The sequence below is a fragment of the Geospiza fortis genome, unplaced genomic scaffold (genome assembly GCF_000277835.1).
Source record: "Geospiza fortis unplaced genomic scaffold, GeoFor_1.0 scaffold279, whole genome shotgun sequence".
NCBI classification, from domain to species: Eukaryota; Metazoa; Chordata; class Aves; order Passeriformes; family Thraupidae; genus Geospiza; species Geospiza fortis.
This window is the reverse complement of record NW_005054352.1, coordinates 4,603,292-4,621,601: the sequence shown is the minus strand read 5'-3', so window position 1 is coordinate 4,621,601 and position 18,310 is coordinate 4,603,292. Positions and strand designations below refer to the sequence as shown.

At 38.7% G+C, this 18,310-nt stretch overlaps 1 protein-coding gene across 1 annotated transcript in view; it reads right to left on the bottom strand.

Annotated features, from left to right (window-relative positions):
* The window catches only part of CEMIP2 (cell migration inducing hyaluronidase 2), a 50,450-nt gene that overhangs the window by 18,389 nt on the left and 13,751 nt on the right, over positions 1–18,310 (bottom strand). Inside the window, exons 3-10 of the mRNA XM_005423427.2 lie at positions 14,296–14,436; positions 13,193–13,754; positions 9,872–10,041; positions 8,373–8,561; positions 5,584–5,753; positions 2,933–3,142; positions 2,297–2,502; positions 1,660–1,729 (exon numbers count right to left, since the gene is read on the bottom strand). Of these exons, the coding sequence (XP_005423484.1) occupies positions 1,660–1,729; positions 2,297–2,502; positions 2,933–3,142; positions 5,584–5,753; positions 8,373–8,561; positions 9,872–10,041; positions 13,193–13,754; positions 14,296–14,436 (1,718 nt within the window). The remainder of the gene's footprint in view (positions 1–1,659; positions 1,730–2,296; positions 2,503–2,932; positions 3,143–5,583; positions 5,754–8,372; positions 8,562–9,871; positions 10,042–13,192; positions 13,755–14,295; positions 14,437–18,310) is intronic.

Below are 18,310 nucleotides of genomic sequence, written 5' to 3'. Positions count from 1 at the left end.
GATGTTCCATTAATAAAAATACCAAAATCTTACCTCACATATAATTAAGTACAGCTCTGTGTTTGGCAGACTCAAATTTTACCCAAAAAACCCCCTCATGCTTGAAAATAGATTTAGATAGACTTAAAAGCTTCTTAAGCATCTGAAAGCATTCAGAAATATGAAAAAGGTTGGGTTTTTTTTCTCTTCTCTCTCATACACACCAAAACAAAAGAAACATCTACTGCCTGTAGAGCCTTTCAATAGGTTTCACTGCATAATTAAGGATCTTGGGGAGGAATGGAATTATTTGGCTGTGAATTGCTCTAGTTTATACCAGAAAAAGTTCCATAGTGCCGAGTCTGTATGAACACAGTTGAATTATTCTATTTCTGAAACAATAAGCTGTGGTCCCTTTATACTAATATGTTTACATCCATGCAAGGGATGTACATCAGAGAGGCTGAACTTTTTAAGACACAAATGTATGCTCCAGTCAGACACATCCTGCTAACAAAAGCAAGTAATATCTACTGGGATGAGCTACACAGGCAGAAAAAGACTTTACAGGTCTTAAGCACCAGAGAAGCAAATGAAGGCTGTTTAACCTAGCCTGCAAAGCCTAAACTAGGTATATTACACAAAATAGGCAAAACAGAAAGACATTGTGTTGGACAAAAAAGAACTGGTTTAATTTGGGAGGTGAGTCCAGATCCCTCCTAGTGATAGACAGTCAAAAAACCAAACAGAAGCAAACCCACTACAGTAAAAGCAACAAGAATTAGACCACACAAAAAACAGAACAAAATTTTCTGACCTTTTTATTACTCCAGATATTTAAATTCAGCTAAGTATTTTGAATCCTATTCTATTTACTAATAGCAGTTACCTGCTAAAAAATAAATAATTTACTTACATAAATGTTATCATTTATAGATAAATGTTTTCTGTGGTTAAAAACACACAGGCTCATATTCTTCCAACACCAGAGCCTTTGCAACAACAATCAACAACCTTTCCTGTTTTCCATTTCCATTGATCTCTTCAGAAAAATCCAATTAAAAACCTTACATTTCTCAGCCTCTCATACAACATAGAATAGACTCCAGCTCCCTCCTCCACAGTATGTACAGATCTTTATATCACGGGCAGCTATGAGAAGATTATTTGCACTAATATAAGGTTCAGAACAAGCAAAAGCCTATCAGCAGTCACTGGCTGAAAACAATTACCTAACCACTGACAGAAAAGAAGCATTTTAGCTGTTTCTTACACAATGAACACCTAGCAATTTTTTATTCCAGCCACTACAGGTCTTGCAGAGCTGTCACTAAACTCATGACAACCTACAGAAAATACAGACGACTTAATATGAAATGCACTGATTCTGTGAAAATAAAAGGATTTTTACACAGACACTACTACATTTCTACATTGACACTACTGTCAGGTCTATTAAATACAGAAGACCTCCTCTGTTGCAGCCACAACAAAGATTTTTGGTGTCATTTAAATGCACACCCTATACCCTGCACTTTCAATGGCAATATGCCGCCAAACATAAAAAGAGGCATATATATAAAAAGAAAATATACGTATATCTGGCAGTGTAAATTTTACAGATTTTACAAATGCCAGTGACATAAGTAGTTTGTCATGAATTACACCCAGATGCCTTACCTGTGAGCCTGCTGCTGCATTATTTATAAGATGATTGTTGGGATGAGAAATCCAGAATGTTGAAACGGCCCTGAAATATTATTTAGAAACTAGTTACTAAAGAAAATATCTATCTCCAACAGAAATATCTTCCCTTTTTAACATCATCAGAAAAAGGTAAACTGATGAAGGAACTACTTTGCATGCAAAATACAAATCACAAAACCTTCCACATCTAGAAGTCAAAAATACCTTTTTTTTTAGTTCAGTGGACAGTACTGTATTTTAATGTTGTACAGTTATCCCATGCAATGATAAACTGTTTTAAGAAGCTTTCGCAAGAAACAAGTAGCATTCAGAAAAAATAGTGGTGACAACTTCAGAATATGCATACATTTACGCAGTAGTGAAGTGCTCAACAGACTTCTAAGGTCCCAAGTATCACAAGAAACAACAATGCTCCCATAAAATATTTTTTTTTCTTTAATAGAAGTCTAAGTGTTATTTTTTATTGCTATTTTTTAAACAGCAGTACTATATGAACTACATTCATTAAATTATAGATAAAAATGTTTCCACCTGTACTTTGTCAAAAGATCATCAGCACTTTAACTGCTACAGCTGGCTGCATTTTACTTTTTCATCATGACATACTCACATGCAATCTGTGGCTGGCACTGGGACATAACTTCCATATACCTTATCCCTAATCCCAATACACATACTGCTGTTTCTGTCTGTAGGTAGAAGAGTGCCTGGTTTTGTGACTAGCCCAAGGTTGTGGAACAAAGTATTCCTCTGCTCAATGCCATCTTCTATGAAGAAACAGTGACCTAGTGTGTCATAGCCAATGGTGTCCTTTATCTGTAGAAATACAAGTTCATTATGTCAGTAGTAACAGCATTTACTGAGATTTATTTGACAAATACCATCTAATTTTACTATCTTGGCACAGCTGCAGAGTAAAGCGTCTGTAGCAGCAGCTCAGATGATTCAAGCACATAGTTTTATTCACCCCTTACAAACACAGTGCTGTCTGGAGAGTTTAGCTGCCTTGCAGCTGTTTTACAGTTGGCTGCTGTAAGAATCTCAAAAAACCAGAACGATGAGAATTGAATTACTATTTGTAGTAGAATTGAATAGAATTACTATTTGTAGTAAATTATTTATCCACTGAAATAAGAAAATCATTGCTGAGCATTGGATTTGCATAAGAGATGGGATTATTTTGGCATCTAAATGCTCTTTATAATATTTATTCCAACCTAATAGGTTTTACTCTCTGTGCACCTACCAGCAAGCCATTAGTTGCATGAACAGTCACACATCTGGAAAAACAGTGATGAATGGAAAGACCTTCCAGATAAGTTTTAAAAGTATATCCTCCTTTTTCATCCACATCCCCACAAAGGTGAAAGTGAACAGGATAACTTCCAATCTGCTGCTGGCCCATTTGATTCAATTCCACATAGGAAAGGTGAACAGATGTAAAATTCTTCAAAATCTAAAAAAATTAAGTCCAGAGGGAAAAACCAATTTGCTTTTTAATCAATGGAAATTTTAAGTCAATACATCATCTACCCCAGATGTACAGAAGATAGATTTATTTTGCTGGCCTGTAGCAACTTCATACAAGTTATAACAAGCATTACTGTCTTGCTCTACAAGAAGCCTTATAAAACTGTATCCTTCACATATGATTTCAAAATTTAAATCTCTATGTGGCTACAACAGAGGAACTTTCACCAGAAATATTGCCAAATTACTGTTTGGTCTTTACCGGGTGTCATATTAAATATTCTTCCATGTACTGTCCAACCAAACAGAAGTCACCCTTATCTGGGTGTGTCAGTAAATAAGGCGCCCCAGCACTGTCCATCTGGGACAGGCTTAGCTGAATAAAACCCACAGAATTATGCAGATTCAAAGGAACCTGTTGAGATACCTAGCCCAGTTGAAAGCTTGGTGCTGGGTCAGCTTCATAAGACAGTGCTCAGAGAATACCTCCAGTCACAGAGATGCTCATGATACCAATTGGTTCCACCCTTTCATTTTCCCAGTATGTGAGCATTATTTGCCTTCTTTAAGCCTGGTTCCATTGCCTCTTGTCCTCTTGCTGTGCACCTCCAAGAACTGCTGTAACCACACTGAACCCTCTCCAGTACCTGAAGACAGCACGAAGATCTCTCCTCTCAACTGCCCATCACTCATCATCACACACTGCCACACCACCTTTCCAGGACTCAGACCAGTGCATCTACGTTTTCATTGCAATGAGAACTCAAAACTGGACACTGCACTCCCGAGAAATGTCTTTACTAAGGAATATATGAAATAATCCTCACAATCATACAACTTCACAGTAGTGTTACTATGTACAAAGTAAAGTCATAATGTGGTTGTATCAGTAATGCAGGAAAGTATTTTCTTCCACCTAACCTGCTATGAAAGCATAAACCAAATGCAACAGCTAAATTGCAAGGAGCTAACCTGAGTTAAAACCAAACAAAAAAACCCAGAAACCAAAAAAAACAAACCCTACTTTCTTTCTTGTAACTTCATTTCATTAATTTAGCTGTACTGAGTATTTATCAAAAATATCCATTTTCATAGGGAAATCAGTACTGTTTTTTCCTCCTTCTCTAATTGAACCCTTAGAGTCTGCTTACCTAACATACAGAGGGATGGTCAAAACCTGGCCTTTTAGGAATCCTTAATCTCTAGTTCTTTACTACTGAGAAGCACCAAAACTGCAAACCACTGCCTCTCCTCATTGCTACTAAGCCCCCTTTAAGCTACCGACCTAGTGACCAGTAGGAAATTCAGGGTGTTCAAAAGCTATTACATTTCTTAACATCTAGGATCCCTCTGCTTGAGCAGATAAGATTAGCATAAACCAAAAATACTCTCAGTGCTGAAGTCTAGGTTTGGCAGCAGACACTCGCTACTCAGTCTCCTGGGAACAACTTAACTTTGATGAGTCAAAATGTTTGTTCTCTTTTCTACCTTCCAGACAACTGAATGTCTGCTTATTTACACTTCGGTCACACTTAGCAAAATTCACAGCTTGTCATTATCTTCTTTCATTACATTATCTTGAACCCTTGACATCTGGAGTCCACCTAACTTCTTCCACAAAACAAAAGCAGCCACATAGTAAGAATGGGGCTTATTTTCTTCCCACTATTATGACCACCACTATGAAATTAAAATCTGTATCCAAATACATTAGAAAGAGATTTAAACTGTGTTGACCACATAATGAACACAAATATATTTGCAATTAAAATTTGAGGCCTCAAACTTCTCTGGTATCACTGAAGCACTGCTGCTCAAATCTTTAATCTAAAAATGTAATTGAACACCAGTTTAAATACTAGTTTCTAGAACACTCCATTCTCCTAGGTTTGTTTATTCATAATACAAGAAATTTGAAGCAGTTTCCTTTATAGAGTCTTAGTACTTTCAGACTTCTAAGAAACTAAATATAAAACCCCATAGTACAAGTGAGTTTCTTCCCCCCCTATGCCTCTACAGTGCTCAGGTTCAGATGGGAAATCTGAATTAGGATTCAATGCTCATCACCTGGGGAGGTACAAGGGCAGTGAAACGAAGGAAGAGAAATGCCAGGGAGGTCAAGTTTTATTCTGTAATGTTATAGGATGCACATGCATGGATGTCACTTGTTCAATCCCAATGTTACAGTACCTGCTGGATGTTTCTATAACAGTTTGAGCATTATATCCCTTCCTTTAATTTTGCAGATTCAGTCTTGAGGAGTTAAATCTAATCTGGGTAAAGATGAGAATGAAGTAATTTCCATAAAAAGCAACTGAATGAACCAATGTTCTTTAAGTTTTTTAATCTGTCGAAGTTAAACATTAATCTTTTTGTCCTTAATATGCCTTTATATGACAGAAAGTTAATTTAAAATGTCTTTCAAACCTTGATATGTCCACCAAATGTATCGTAACTGAAGAACTGACACTCCTTTTCACGATAGCAGGTATTTTCTGTCTCCCCCTTTATTAGGATGTTTCTTGTAAGAACTCCAACTTCTGCTCTCATGTCCACTCCATCAATTACTTCTCCAACATGAGGAAACTGAGGATTTTCTGTTCAACAACAAATTCCGAAGCAGGAGGGAAAAAAAAAAAAAGAAAAAAGGCACCACTGATTAAAACCAGAATCAACTTACACAAATAAGAAAGATAACCACAGCAACAAAACCTATGCATTTCTCTTCCTTAACATGCTGGTCTCTCTTAGCTTTTCTTATAGTAGATGTATTTTTCATTTTAATAAGAAATCAATCCTCAAAAAATATCAACATTTTATTTGCAAGTGCATCTTATAGTTTCAGTCCAATCGTTTGTAAACAGAATGGGAAAAAACAAAGAAGAATTTATTAATGCAATGTATCAAACTTTTAGTGAAACACAGATGCAGACCTGCTTTAAAAGAAAAAAATATGCTGGCTGCTTAATCTGTTTCAAAGACAAATTAGGAACCAGAAAGTGAAGCCAAAACACTGTTTGAAAATGCTGTATTGATCTCCTCCTAAAAGAAAAAAGGACTTGCTTTCCTAACTAAATTTCCTCTTTATGTATCTTCAGAACAGCTACCTAAGAAAAAGGAAATGATGAAAAGAAGACCAGTCTGGTTTTACACCTGTCTTCAAAAACCCAATCAATTTCTCATTGAAAGTAAGAAAATTATCTGGTTCTGTAAACCTTAAAAAATGCATTTATGCATTTATTGATATCCTGAATACAGATTATCACTATCCCTCCTTAAAAAAAAAACTACCACAACATGAAGCAGAACTAAGAGTTACACCAACACTATATCTGCTTCTGAGGATTTAAAAAGACAAGAGACATCTGTAAATGGGACTGCACTTCTCCCCCTAACGGCTTGCCTATTGTTTTCCCCTATATTTGACTAGAAACTCAAGAAATCAAGCACAGAAAGAGCAACCAGGGCTCCTACAACTTTTTGGTTTTCCTACTACATAAAGATAAAACCAGCAAAAAACCTAGTAAAACAATGCAAGAAATAATTTCAAAGGATTATGTGTTCATCAGCATGTCAAGTTTACCATTACAGAGAAAATCCATTCTTTGTGGAACAAATATGTAGGGTGGCATGTGGATTTTTTAAACTGTATTCATTACTATGACAAAGAAAACTACATTGAGGGTGGCAAAGAACTCCAAATGGGAAAGGTGGCTCTAAGTTCAACTCCTTTAATATCTTTTTAGTTAGGATTTACTTTCAAAAAAAAAAAAGCCAAGATTCTGTGTTTTACACTACATCTTGTGAAAATGAGATTTTTTTAACCTTTAAAAGCAGCTGCTTTTTCCCAGCACATGATTCCAAGATGAAACAGAGTCTACACACACACTACTCAGTGGTGACAAGAAACTTAAACTTCATACTGCAACCTTTCAGCTAAGTTTGCTCTTTAAAACACTGTGCCCAATAAAACACACCACATGACACTTAAGAACAAAGCCCAGGAAACAGTATGTTCAATAGCACTAAGTTAGCTCTGCAGCTTGACTCAAACTGGTATTCTCTGATGGCGCGATCACGTAAACGTGGATATGCTTTCCTCACACTTGAGATTTCTCAGTGTAGTACAACATGCATGACGCATGCTAACAAATGTGAGAGAAGCAAATTTCACTGTCAGCAGGACAGCCAGACTGGCAGTCCCTTAAGGCAGAGGTGTACAGGGAAATCTGAGGGTGCTGACTGAGAACTTCCCAGTATGATGAAGAGCACTCTGAAGAAGACGAAGTTGCACTGTGCAGAAATTAATGGGACAAAACCAGACTGAGAAGAGCACCCATGAGCTGCTGCAAACTAACACTGCAGAACAGTACTTGTTAGTTTGTGCTAAGGACTGATGCTGAAGCCCATCAGGAACAAGAAGGGAAGCTCCAGACCAGAAGCTGGAGGACACCAAGGGAGAGGGTGGTACCATGGAGCAGGTGTGGAGCAGCAGAAGGAAAACAGAGACGCCAGCATAGCTGGCAAGCCAGTCCCATGGGAGGCTCTTGTGATGTCAAGCAGAATGACTCAGATAATAAAAAGGAAATGGTCAACAACACGCATGACCATTTACTTGTGCATCACACCCAAAGGAAAAACAGATTGCACCTACTCAGGGATATCCTGTGAGAGCAGAATCTTGGAAGGGCCACCACTTATTTTATAACCATTTTGTTGGTGAGGTGGTAAAAAGGAGACTGAGGGAAAGGGGAAAAAAAAGGTACGGGTTCAAAGATTGCAATTTTCTTTTTTCCTTCCTGTTTTCATTTCTACTTTTTTAGTAACAACAGAAAAAGATTATATTGATACCAGTTCAAAGGATGAGAGTGCCACTAAAGGCAAGAGAAACAAGAAATGACCACAACACCTATTCAAGCATATGAAAAGACAGAAAGGAGCCAAGGAAGAAAAACAAGCCTAACCCTACTGGAAAAAAAAAATAAGGTATTCAATGAGGCAAGAAATGTGAAAGAAAAGTTAGCATGGTGAGCTGTGAGACAGACCGGACATACAGAGTCATTTTATAACAAGGAGAATTAGACATCTGTGTATGTGGTAACAAAGACATACAGCAATTCGAGAAAAGGCTGCTTTTTACTGCTGACACTGCAAGGGCTTGTCCAGCAGCAAACACATACTCCACACAGATCTTCAGGTGGTGACTGCTCTCATACCTTTGACTTTAACCTGATGCTTGGTACACTCTGTGCAGGGAAGGAGGGTGAATTCCTCTGTCTGATACATCGAATAGTCTGTGCTCGCAACCACAATCCGGTCTCCAGGCTCCCAACTACTAACATCTTCCAGAAGGTTCAGTATTACTCCACCCACCGCTTCCACCTGGAAGCCTGATATTGGGACACCTAATTAAAAATAAAAGAAAAGGAAACAAAGATTATACTCACCTTTATATTAAACAATTCCCAAAAAGATACTAACAAAAAATACAAGAGATTTTGCAGGCCCCAAAGCCCTCTAAAGTACAGCTCTGCCCTCATACATGCCAGTGTGAGATGTCTTTATGGCCTGCTTACTTAGATGTCTTTACAGCCTGCTTACTTATTGGATCTCAAACAAAACAAAGGGAAAACACAGAAACTAATGGTGACTGGAATAAATTATGATTTTTTTTTTCCTTCAAAAAACCCTAGTATCATATGGCAACAATTTGTAGGTCCAGCCACCTCTGCTTGTTTCAAGTGACATTTTTTTGCCATTTTAAACTGTACAGAAGTAATCAAGGACATGGAAAACAAAGTAGAGGACTTTCTTTTTTAAGCACAACTAATAGAACAGTTTGGCAGACTAAGTAGCACACACATAGAATTTCACTGGGTCATGATGAATTTGCCTAAGTTCACCCACTTTTGCTAACTCTTGAATCTAACTCTACAGCACCAGTAAGTAAAAGACATATTTTGGTAGATTTTTTTTTTAAATGTAAGTCTTTACATTTTCATGGGGCTATCAGGAACAGTAAAGGAGTAGTACCAAATAGCTCAACTGCCTAACAAATAAAATTTATAACTACCATAAAAAATTTTTGAGGAAAACACAATAGCATTTAGTAATTCTAAAACCAGAAAGTGATTATTACCCATAAAAACTCAGATCTAAGATATCTTAAATTCAAAAAAAAAAAAAGAAAAGGATAAAAGCAAGCAAGTGGTAGGTCTTCTAGCTTTTTATACCACAGATTCAACTTCGTACCTGAACAGCTGCCTAAAGTTCAGGACTCTAAGAGCAACCAAAAATTGTAACAAGAATAAAAACTTCCTTTTGGCTTCTAAAGTTTGGGTTGTGTTTTTTTGTTTTGGTTTTGGGTTTTTTTTTTGTACCATAATCAACATCTCAGAAGCTTAAAATCTACATGATCTGCCAGATTATGAAAATAAATTTTAAAAGTGTCAAAACTTATGAGACTCCTATCTTAATCTAAATACACTAGAATTTAAGACTCAATATTATGCTGCTCACATATTGTATACAAACAGAGTGAGAAATCGGTAGTACTGAAGAACTGTGTCCTCTTATTTCATCCATAGCAAGAAAAAACAACTTATGGGAGCATTCAAAAATTTAAATTACAACCAGAAGTTTTAGTGAAAAAACAGCATATGAAGTATTTTTTCTTTTTCCCTCAAATGTAGAATTTCACAAAACGCTTTCCTACCATCATTCCATTCGCTGTAAGCTCTCACAACAAACTTCTGACCATCCACTGTGAAAAACTCTTTCTGAGCAAGAGCTTTCCCACCAGTGCTGTGATTTTCATAGTTTCTCACTGATTCATTACAGGAAGAATTTCCACCACCTATGACACCAACTAAAGCCCAGGCTTGCCTGTGAAAAATCAAAAGTAAATGTTTAAATATAATGGCCCTTTAAAAATTCTTTACAAAATCAGGAAAGGCAAGGAGTATAGAAGTCATAAAAAACCCTTTTGCTTGCTCTTCCAAATTAATTTTAAAATGCAACTTCAAAATGTAGAAGGAAATGGGCAGATGTAACAGCAGAGAAAAAAATGTTTAAAATAACTGGGAGTCCTACACACAAATTGGCAGACAAGAGCTCTTACTGGAGAGGGCTTTCATATACATTTCTAGTAAAACATTCAACAAGATACACATTTTTCCAAAAGCAAATTGCTAGAGATGTGTGACAAAAGTCACACAGGATCCTACTCTCAAACAACTTTAGCAGGGCCCAGGAGGAGCAGGAATCTGTGCCAATGCTCCTGCCATTTGCCAGCAACACCCCAAAGGAGCAGTCAGGACTCCAGGGGATCACAGGTTCCTCAGGCCAGGAGGGATGGACACAGCCAGCATCACCACAGCCACTGGTGTTCACCCCCAGGCCAGACAGGCAACAGCTTTTGAATCTTTCAGGGTGCTCAGACCCAGAAAAGGAAATGCATGCTGTTACACAACCTTCATACAATATACCACTCATGTGTGAGTGTTTGGAAATTGAAAGCAAACCACGCACCACAGATAGCTGCCACCAAGTTCAAAAAAACAAGTTTATTTTTCTGTCCTTTACTGCTCTGTAATGCCATAACCATGTGTGCAAAGGAAGCAGAAGAGATCATCTATAAAAAAGCCAGACAATTTTGCATCATTAAAGTTGAATCATTCACCCCAAGTGAAAACAGTGTCAGCTAGCTGGACTGCAGTCTGTTGCTAATTAATTCAAAGGCAGATATTAAACCCATCTTCAATCCAGTTGCCTTTATTTTAACCCTTCTTGATGTTTTTGTTGATTGGGATCAAAAAGCCAAACAAGACTTTAGCATTAACATGTTCACAGAAATACATATACATACATGTTTACAGAAGTACATACTGGGCCAGCTTTTTAGTAGCAGCAGCAAACAAGCTGAACATTTCACATACCAACATTTAAAATAAAGTTTTTTTGATGCATGCGTTGCATTCCACATGCTGCAGGAAGAAGTAGAAGGGGACAGGGCTGTAATGGAGTATTCACCCCCATGCTGATATCTTTTTCACTACCATTAGAGGTTTAAGAAAATGACCTGCTTTTCCTGAGCAACCCATCAAGGACAGCTTCTTGCCTATCTTCCACTGCAGAGCAAAACAGTTTTATGTGCTTACAGAGCTTTTACCAACTAAGGAAAGCCGACAAGGATCAGTTCAGCAGAGAGGCAAAAAAGGCTGCTTTTTCCCAGTTACAAGATGCAGTTCCTCACTTGAGACAAACTGTGTGGAGGTCATGGGCAGAGACAAATCCCAGAAACATACACCTCTCAGGACACGCTGGGCTGGCTGCACCACAGCCTGAGCAATGTCAAGCCACACAGGCTTTGCTGCTTTCAGGAACTGGTACTCTACTACAGAACATCCAGGTCCTGGCACTTTTGGCCAAACTGCTTCAGAGGCAAGAGCGTTCCATTCCACACCCCTCTGCTTACACAGCCAGTGACACAAATGTAATCCTGACAGGAACTGAGGTCAGAACATGCCATCCTGACTGACACGCCTCTGCCAAAGCACAGGGAGGAAACTAACTGGAATCCAGATGTCAGGGGATAGCAATGGATAAGAATAGAACGGAAAAACCAAATGACCAATTTCCTGGAAAACACTGGACAATACAAAGAGGTTATACAACACCATCTCAATAGAACAACAACAGACTGGGTATACTTTTCACTTGTATTGTCAACCCAGAATCACAGATTCATTAGGCTAGAAAATTAGGCTGGAAAATACCTCTAAGATCACCAAGTCTAGCCTTTGACTGATGGCCACCTTGTCAACTAGACCATGGTACTAAGTACCACATCCAGTCATTTCTTGAACACCTCCAGGGATGATGACTCCACCATCTCCCTGGACAGTCTGTTCCAATGCTTAATAACCCTTCCCCTTAAGGAATTCCTCCTATTTAAACTGTAAAACTCTCCTGATGTAGCGTAAGGTTACATCCTCTTGTTCTGTCACTGGTTGCCTAGAAGAAGATGCTGACCCCCACCAGGCTTGTAGAGAGCAATAAGGTCCCTCTGAACCTCCTTTAGTTCAGGCTAAACATTCTCAGCTCCCTCAGCAGCCCTTCATATGACTTACTACACTCTAGACTCTTCCCCAGCTCCACTGCCCCTCTCTGGACACACTCCAGCACATCAGTCTTTATTCTAGTAAAGGGGCCCAGAACTGGACGCAGGACTCAAGGGGTGGCTTCACCAGTGCCCAGTACAGCATTGCCATGGTCCTGCTGGCCACACTATTGCTGATACTAGCCAGCACATTCCTGGCCATGAGGGCACATTGCTTTGTGCTGCCCAGAGCAGAGTGGACAACCCTCTGTGGCACAAAGCCAAATTCAGAACATGCACTGCAAAAAGCCATTTGCAACAACAAAATGAAGAGCAATGAGAAGCAGTGTAAGTTTCTTGCTTTAATAACTCCTGTTATTATACTTTTTCTACTGTCTCACCATCCAAATCCTGGCCAATTGAAAGGAACAGTCAAAAGACATAGAAACACCTTGTAACTGCATTTCACTCATAAAATAATTTGACAGGTCAGCTCCTGTGAGAACTCTATAGAGAGGTAACATACTTTTATTTCAACAGTGCAGGAGTATGAATAAAATGTTGATACCTGGGATTAGTATCCCTTAGAAATAACATTTTGGGTTGGAAGGAACCTTAGAGATCCTTTAGTTGCACTCATTGCTTTTCCAATGTCATACAATTAAAAGCTTCACCTAGCAACTGTTACCTATCTATGTCTTAGTTTAATTTCTATAAAGAACAGTGAAAGCAAGTAATTTTGAGTAAGTAAAAAGGTATGTCACACAGACACCAGTCTCTGCATTGTACTGCTAACTGAATACTATTACTGCAACTCTATGTACAACACCAAGAGCTCTCTGAAAACTTCATGAACTGTCAAAGTTTAACAAATCCCCCACAGCAGAATCTGTATGTCATCTTTAATTAACACAAAGGGGAAAATAAATTACTTACCTGTAACTTAATCCTCTGACAAACCTACTTCCCAGAAGATTTTGAATAGTCACTCTGGTTTCCTCCAAAAGATTTTTAGCAGCTGAATCTCCTACAGCAATAGCAATAATGCGACCAGGATGCCCATTTTTCAGTAAGTTCTGGAGCTTTAAGCTTTCCTCTGCAAATTCATGAGTATCAAACTTCAGCACTTCCAAAACCTCCGCTGTATCCTGATCGATCACTCTAACATTTAGTCCTCGGGAAAAATTCTTTTTAAATGTATAATGACCATAGGCCAGCCCTGAGAAATATATAGTCTTTGACAGAAGAGTCCATGATACCTTCTGGTGCCCGTGCAACTCCAGCGTTCCTTCAGGGCCCACTCCAATAAATTTTTTGCCAAATTCTGGCACATCAGCACCTTCGTTTGACTTCCCATACAAAATAATAGTTGCTTTGGATTTATAGCGGCATTTCTCTGCTCCAACATGAAGCATTCCACCATCCTTTATCAGGATAAATCGAGTTCTCAAGGTAATATTTTTAGAACCTTCTTTATCATCACCAAAAACAAGTAAACCTAAAGGAAAAAAAAATTTCTATACATCAAAGCAAAATTCAGAGAGACTCAACCACGTTTTGCAGAAAGAACAGCAGAAAAATTACAGATTTATTTTCACACCCATGAATTAAGCTGTTATGCTCTTACATATATTTAAGAATATGTGAGAAAGTAACTGCTACCAATTCTGATTCATCTTTCTAAGCATTTGCTGGTTTATTCCTATTCTTTTCTGTCTGTTTGGTAGGAATACTAATATACAACAGTTTCCATTGGAGGACAAACAGATTGAGTATCGCACAGGCTACTAAACAACCTTGTTTTCCTATATGGCACAGAAAACTACATCAATGCTGTCCTGAAAAGATACTAGAGTATCATCACAGAGAACTCATCCTTTGAATTATATACCTGACCTGGCAGCAGGCCGAAAAATAAAAAAAGCTTGGGAACTGGTCAATAAGCTGCAAGATAAAAGTTTCAACATATTTTTGTGCAATCACAGGAGTAAAAAATACACAGGACACTGAAGCAAGGTGTTCATCTTGCTATTTCATACCTCCATCCTGTATAACTATAGAGTGTACTGTAGCATCTGAGCTCAGACGAAACAAATCCCCTTTTTTGATAATAACTCGTTTTTCAGGATCTTTTCCAGGGCTCCAGTTTTTAAGGCGAGGATTCTGATCAGGACAATTCTCTGCAATACAATGTGAAAACATTTTAAAAACAAATATCATCACATCAATCAAGGCAGCATTAGGATGAACAGAAATAAGAAAGGGTCAGTCACCCACAAAGGACTCCCACATCCTTCTGTGGTTTTGACACTGCAGTCATGGCATTTGAATAGCCAAAAAGACATCTGAAAAACAGCCGAAGCTCAGGGGTAAGAGAGCATTCTCTACTGAATTAAACTACTATTGACCACAATTGACCATAGATACTTTGGAACCCCATCTGATTTTTCTCTTATTTGCTAGGTCACCTGTAGTAGATAAGAAGAGATGCAAAATGCAGTCAGACAGAGAGCAATCACTGAGCACAGAAAGCCTTAGGCCAGCTAACTAGGCTAACATGGTTATAGAGCATCTAAATATCCCATCTCCTCGAGGTCTCAACCCTGTCAGAAAGGCTGATCCCTTCCTACTTTTAAGCATTCACATCATTCTCTCAGTGGAAGTTTGCAGGAGGGACAAGACTCCCTGAAGATATTTAGTATAAAACCTAACTAGCTAGAGCAGTTTCCCGGGACATGAGACATTTGGATCTAACTTAAACATTTGTACCCCTTAGGAAGTCAGCTTAAATATCAGGCTACAAACAAGAGCAAAGACACACGCAGTCCTTGCTGAAAGCCATGGCACTACACAGGCTATAAACTGAGCTACAAGGCCAGGGAAGAAGAGACAACAGCAAGAAGAGACAGGCTTGTATGATTTCAGACAAAGTTACAGCGATGTAGCATTTATACCACGCACCTCTTTAACAAATTAAGCATCTGAGTAATGTGGAAGCATAGACACACTATAAAAACTGAAAGTAGATTCCTTGGATTATCTTATCAAAATTAAAAATTAATATTAAAAAATTCAAAGATATTTTTCCTGTGCAAAAGACAATCAAAAAGTTGCCAAAATAAACATGTTAGCAGGCCAACTGAGGTTAACAGCCAAAATAGCCTTTTCACATCCTGTCTTCTGAAGAAATACACCCACACTTCTGAAGTGCTACTTCGGGGGCAAAAAGCTATCAGAAATAGTCCATTCTTGCAATAACTAAAGAAACCAAAACCTATCCACAAGTTTAATACAAGCCAGCCTTAGTTTTGCTAACAGAAATGTTTTTCCTTTGGTATTAACTGTCCGCATTTCAAATCCCTCCCAACTCAGGAAAGCCACATAAACCAAGATTTGACTACCAGTGGGGAAAAATCAGCAAACTGCAGAAAGGGCAGAAGGCAGACAAGTAGTATTATGAAAATAAAGACAAAATAAAATCTTTTGGGAGGATACTATGAAGACAGCTTTTAGAAAATGTAATTCAACATGAAGGAAAACTGAAAAGCCAGGAGAGTTGCAATCAGCAAGACTGCTGAGCATTCACCAGATAAAGGCAAGTCTACTGCCTGACTCATGCAGAGTCCCTAATCCCTTTTCCCCAGACACCACACACACAAGCACTGTGAAGAAACACTTATTTCCTGGCCGGTAGCAAAGGGCAGTGTGAGGAAACCATGAGTCAGCAACCTGATGACTTCTGCTTAGTGTGATTCACATAAGAAAAGATCTAGTGAACATAAATCAGAAAGAAGATTTAAAAAACAGTGACTAAAAAAAATATTTTAAAATATATTGTACATTACAATCCAGCAAGAAAGCTATCAGAATCAGAACCAGGCACTCTTGTAAAGTAAACAAGCTTTCTGGGGCACATTGGGTCAACTTTTTGGCAAGCAGATCAGATGTTTAGCAAACTTATTTTGAAATTCCCCCTCAGCAGTTGTGGTGGGCCACATGGAAACATCAAATATTTAGAACTTCACCATATGTTATCTCCAAAATTATGAAGTAGATTTTATAGATAACAGTTACTGCCTTTAAAGTTAAATAAAAACAGAAGTACAGACCAGAAACTGTTAGGTAGTGATGACCTTGCCAAATTTAGGCACTCATGTTGAAGATTTTTCAAGTCAAGCCTCTGCTTCAAAACATTTCTGTAAAAATGGGACAGCATTCCTTCAGGTTAAGTAGCTTCTATTGGAGCTGAGGGGCAAAGTAAAATTTCTGCAAGTAGTGGAGGAAAAGTATACCATCCCACCCACAAGAAAGCATCTTGACAAAAAAAAAAAGGTCCAATGCTAGAACCTTTCATGGAGAGAAATTTGACAGGAGAAAAAGACAAGCAGGGAACAGTTCTCAAGATACAACTAAACAGTTACTTTCTACTTGTTTAGACACCATGTCTAGAACTCTTAAGGCCTCTGGGAAAAACTCATCAGTGTTATATTACGCTCAGCAGAAGTTTATAAGACTTTGGCAGCTAAATTTTCTGAGGATCCTGTTTACTCTAGGCAAGGTCCGGCTGAGAGCTGGAAGAGCGAAGAACTTTTCCCTGTCTCCCCAGCTTAACCTTGCATCAGAGGCCTGGGGAATGGGGAAGGAAATTGCATTTCCATTGATCTCCAGCGTTCAGGGCTCCTTAGATGAGTCAGGAACACAGAAGCATGGAGGAAACAGAAATCAGCTGATAAGCAAGAACAGAAATGCTGACAAGCAGCATCTTCCCTTTGGGGAAAATATGGTGGAGGTTTAGAATTTACATGCATTTACTACCAAGTGCCACGTTCATTCCACTGCCTTTTAAACAACCATTAAAAGTTCTGACAAGTAGTCCTGAAGAAAAGCACACCTAAGCAGAACTGGTGTTGATCACTGCAACACCACACGTGCTTGGGTCAGAGCTATTATGTTTATGCACATTAACATTTCAACCTGCTGGGGAACTTTTGGGGAGTTTCTGCGACATCCATACTGCAAGATTTAAACATCACCAGGCTTTCCTTAGCCCCTGTAGGAGTTTCTCTCGTGTCAGGGTTTCACAGAATCACAGAATAAATAGGGCTGGAAGGGACCACAGTGGGTCATCTGGTCCAGCCGCCCCGCTTAAGCAGGGTCATCCCAGAGCACATTGCACGGAATTGTGTCCAGACAGTTGTGGAGTATCTCCAGTGATACTCCAGAGCCTCTCTGGGCAATCTGCTCCAGCAAATGGTCACCCACACAGTAAAAGTCTTCCTCATATTAAGGTGGAGCTTCTTATTAACTCCTGTCTTACTGCACAACAGCACCGAGAACAGCCTGGCCGCGCTCCAAAGTACTCCAGAGTGTTAACTGGTAAGTCACCCTCCAGTCTCCTCTGGAATCTGTCTGCAACAAAAGTACTTAATGCATATGTACCCATTACCAGCAGTATGTATCGTAACAGAGGAGTGATCCTCCACTTACTAGCCCCTAAGGTTTTGTTATTTTTCTTCATAATTTATTAGGAAAGCTCAGCAACTTCACCCAAGTAGGTATCTCAGCAAGCCACCACAAAGAGCATTTCAGCTGGATATGTGCATTTATTTTGTACTGTCATCTGAAACCTTCATTTGGTTATCTGATTTGTTCAGCCTGTGTTGCACTGACTTTGGAAACAGCATCTTCTTGATTACTATCTCAAAAGCCACTGAGAAGTCTGTTATTACAGTAGCCAACAGTTTCAATTCAAAATCTTGTTTAGCTTCTAGAAAGCTTCTGACTACTGCCTTAAAAACAGCTAAAAATTCCAAACAAAGTCACCAAAACAACCCACACTCCAAACTGTACTACCAATATTTAGCAACTACACCTCATACCATCTTCTAGGAGTAATTGACTACAGGGACGTACACTTTGTGATCACATGACCTGTTGGTGCCTTAAAACCACTGACACATTTCAGAGATTCTCCAAATTCCAAAAGAGTTGCCCAGTTTTCTAAGATGAGCTGAAAACAAAAAATCAGGGCTCATATATGAAAAAAGCTCCCTG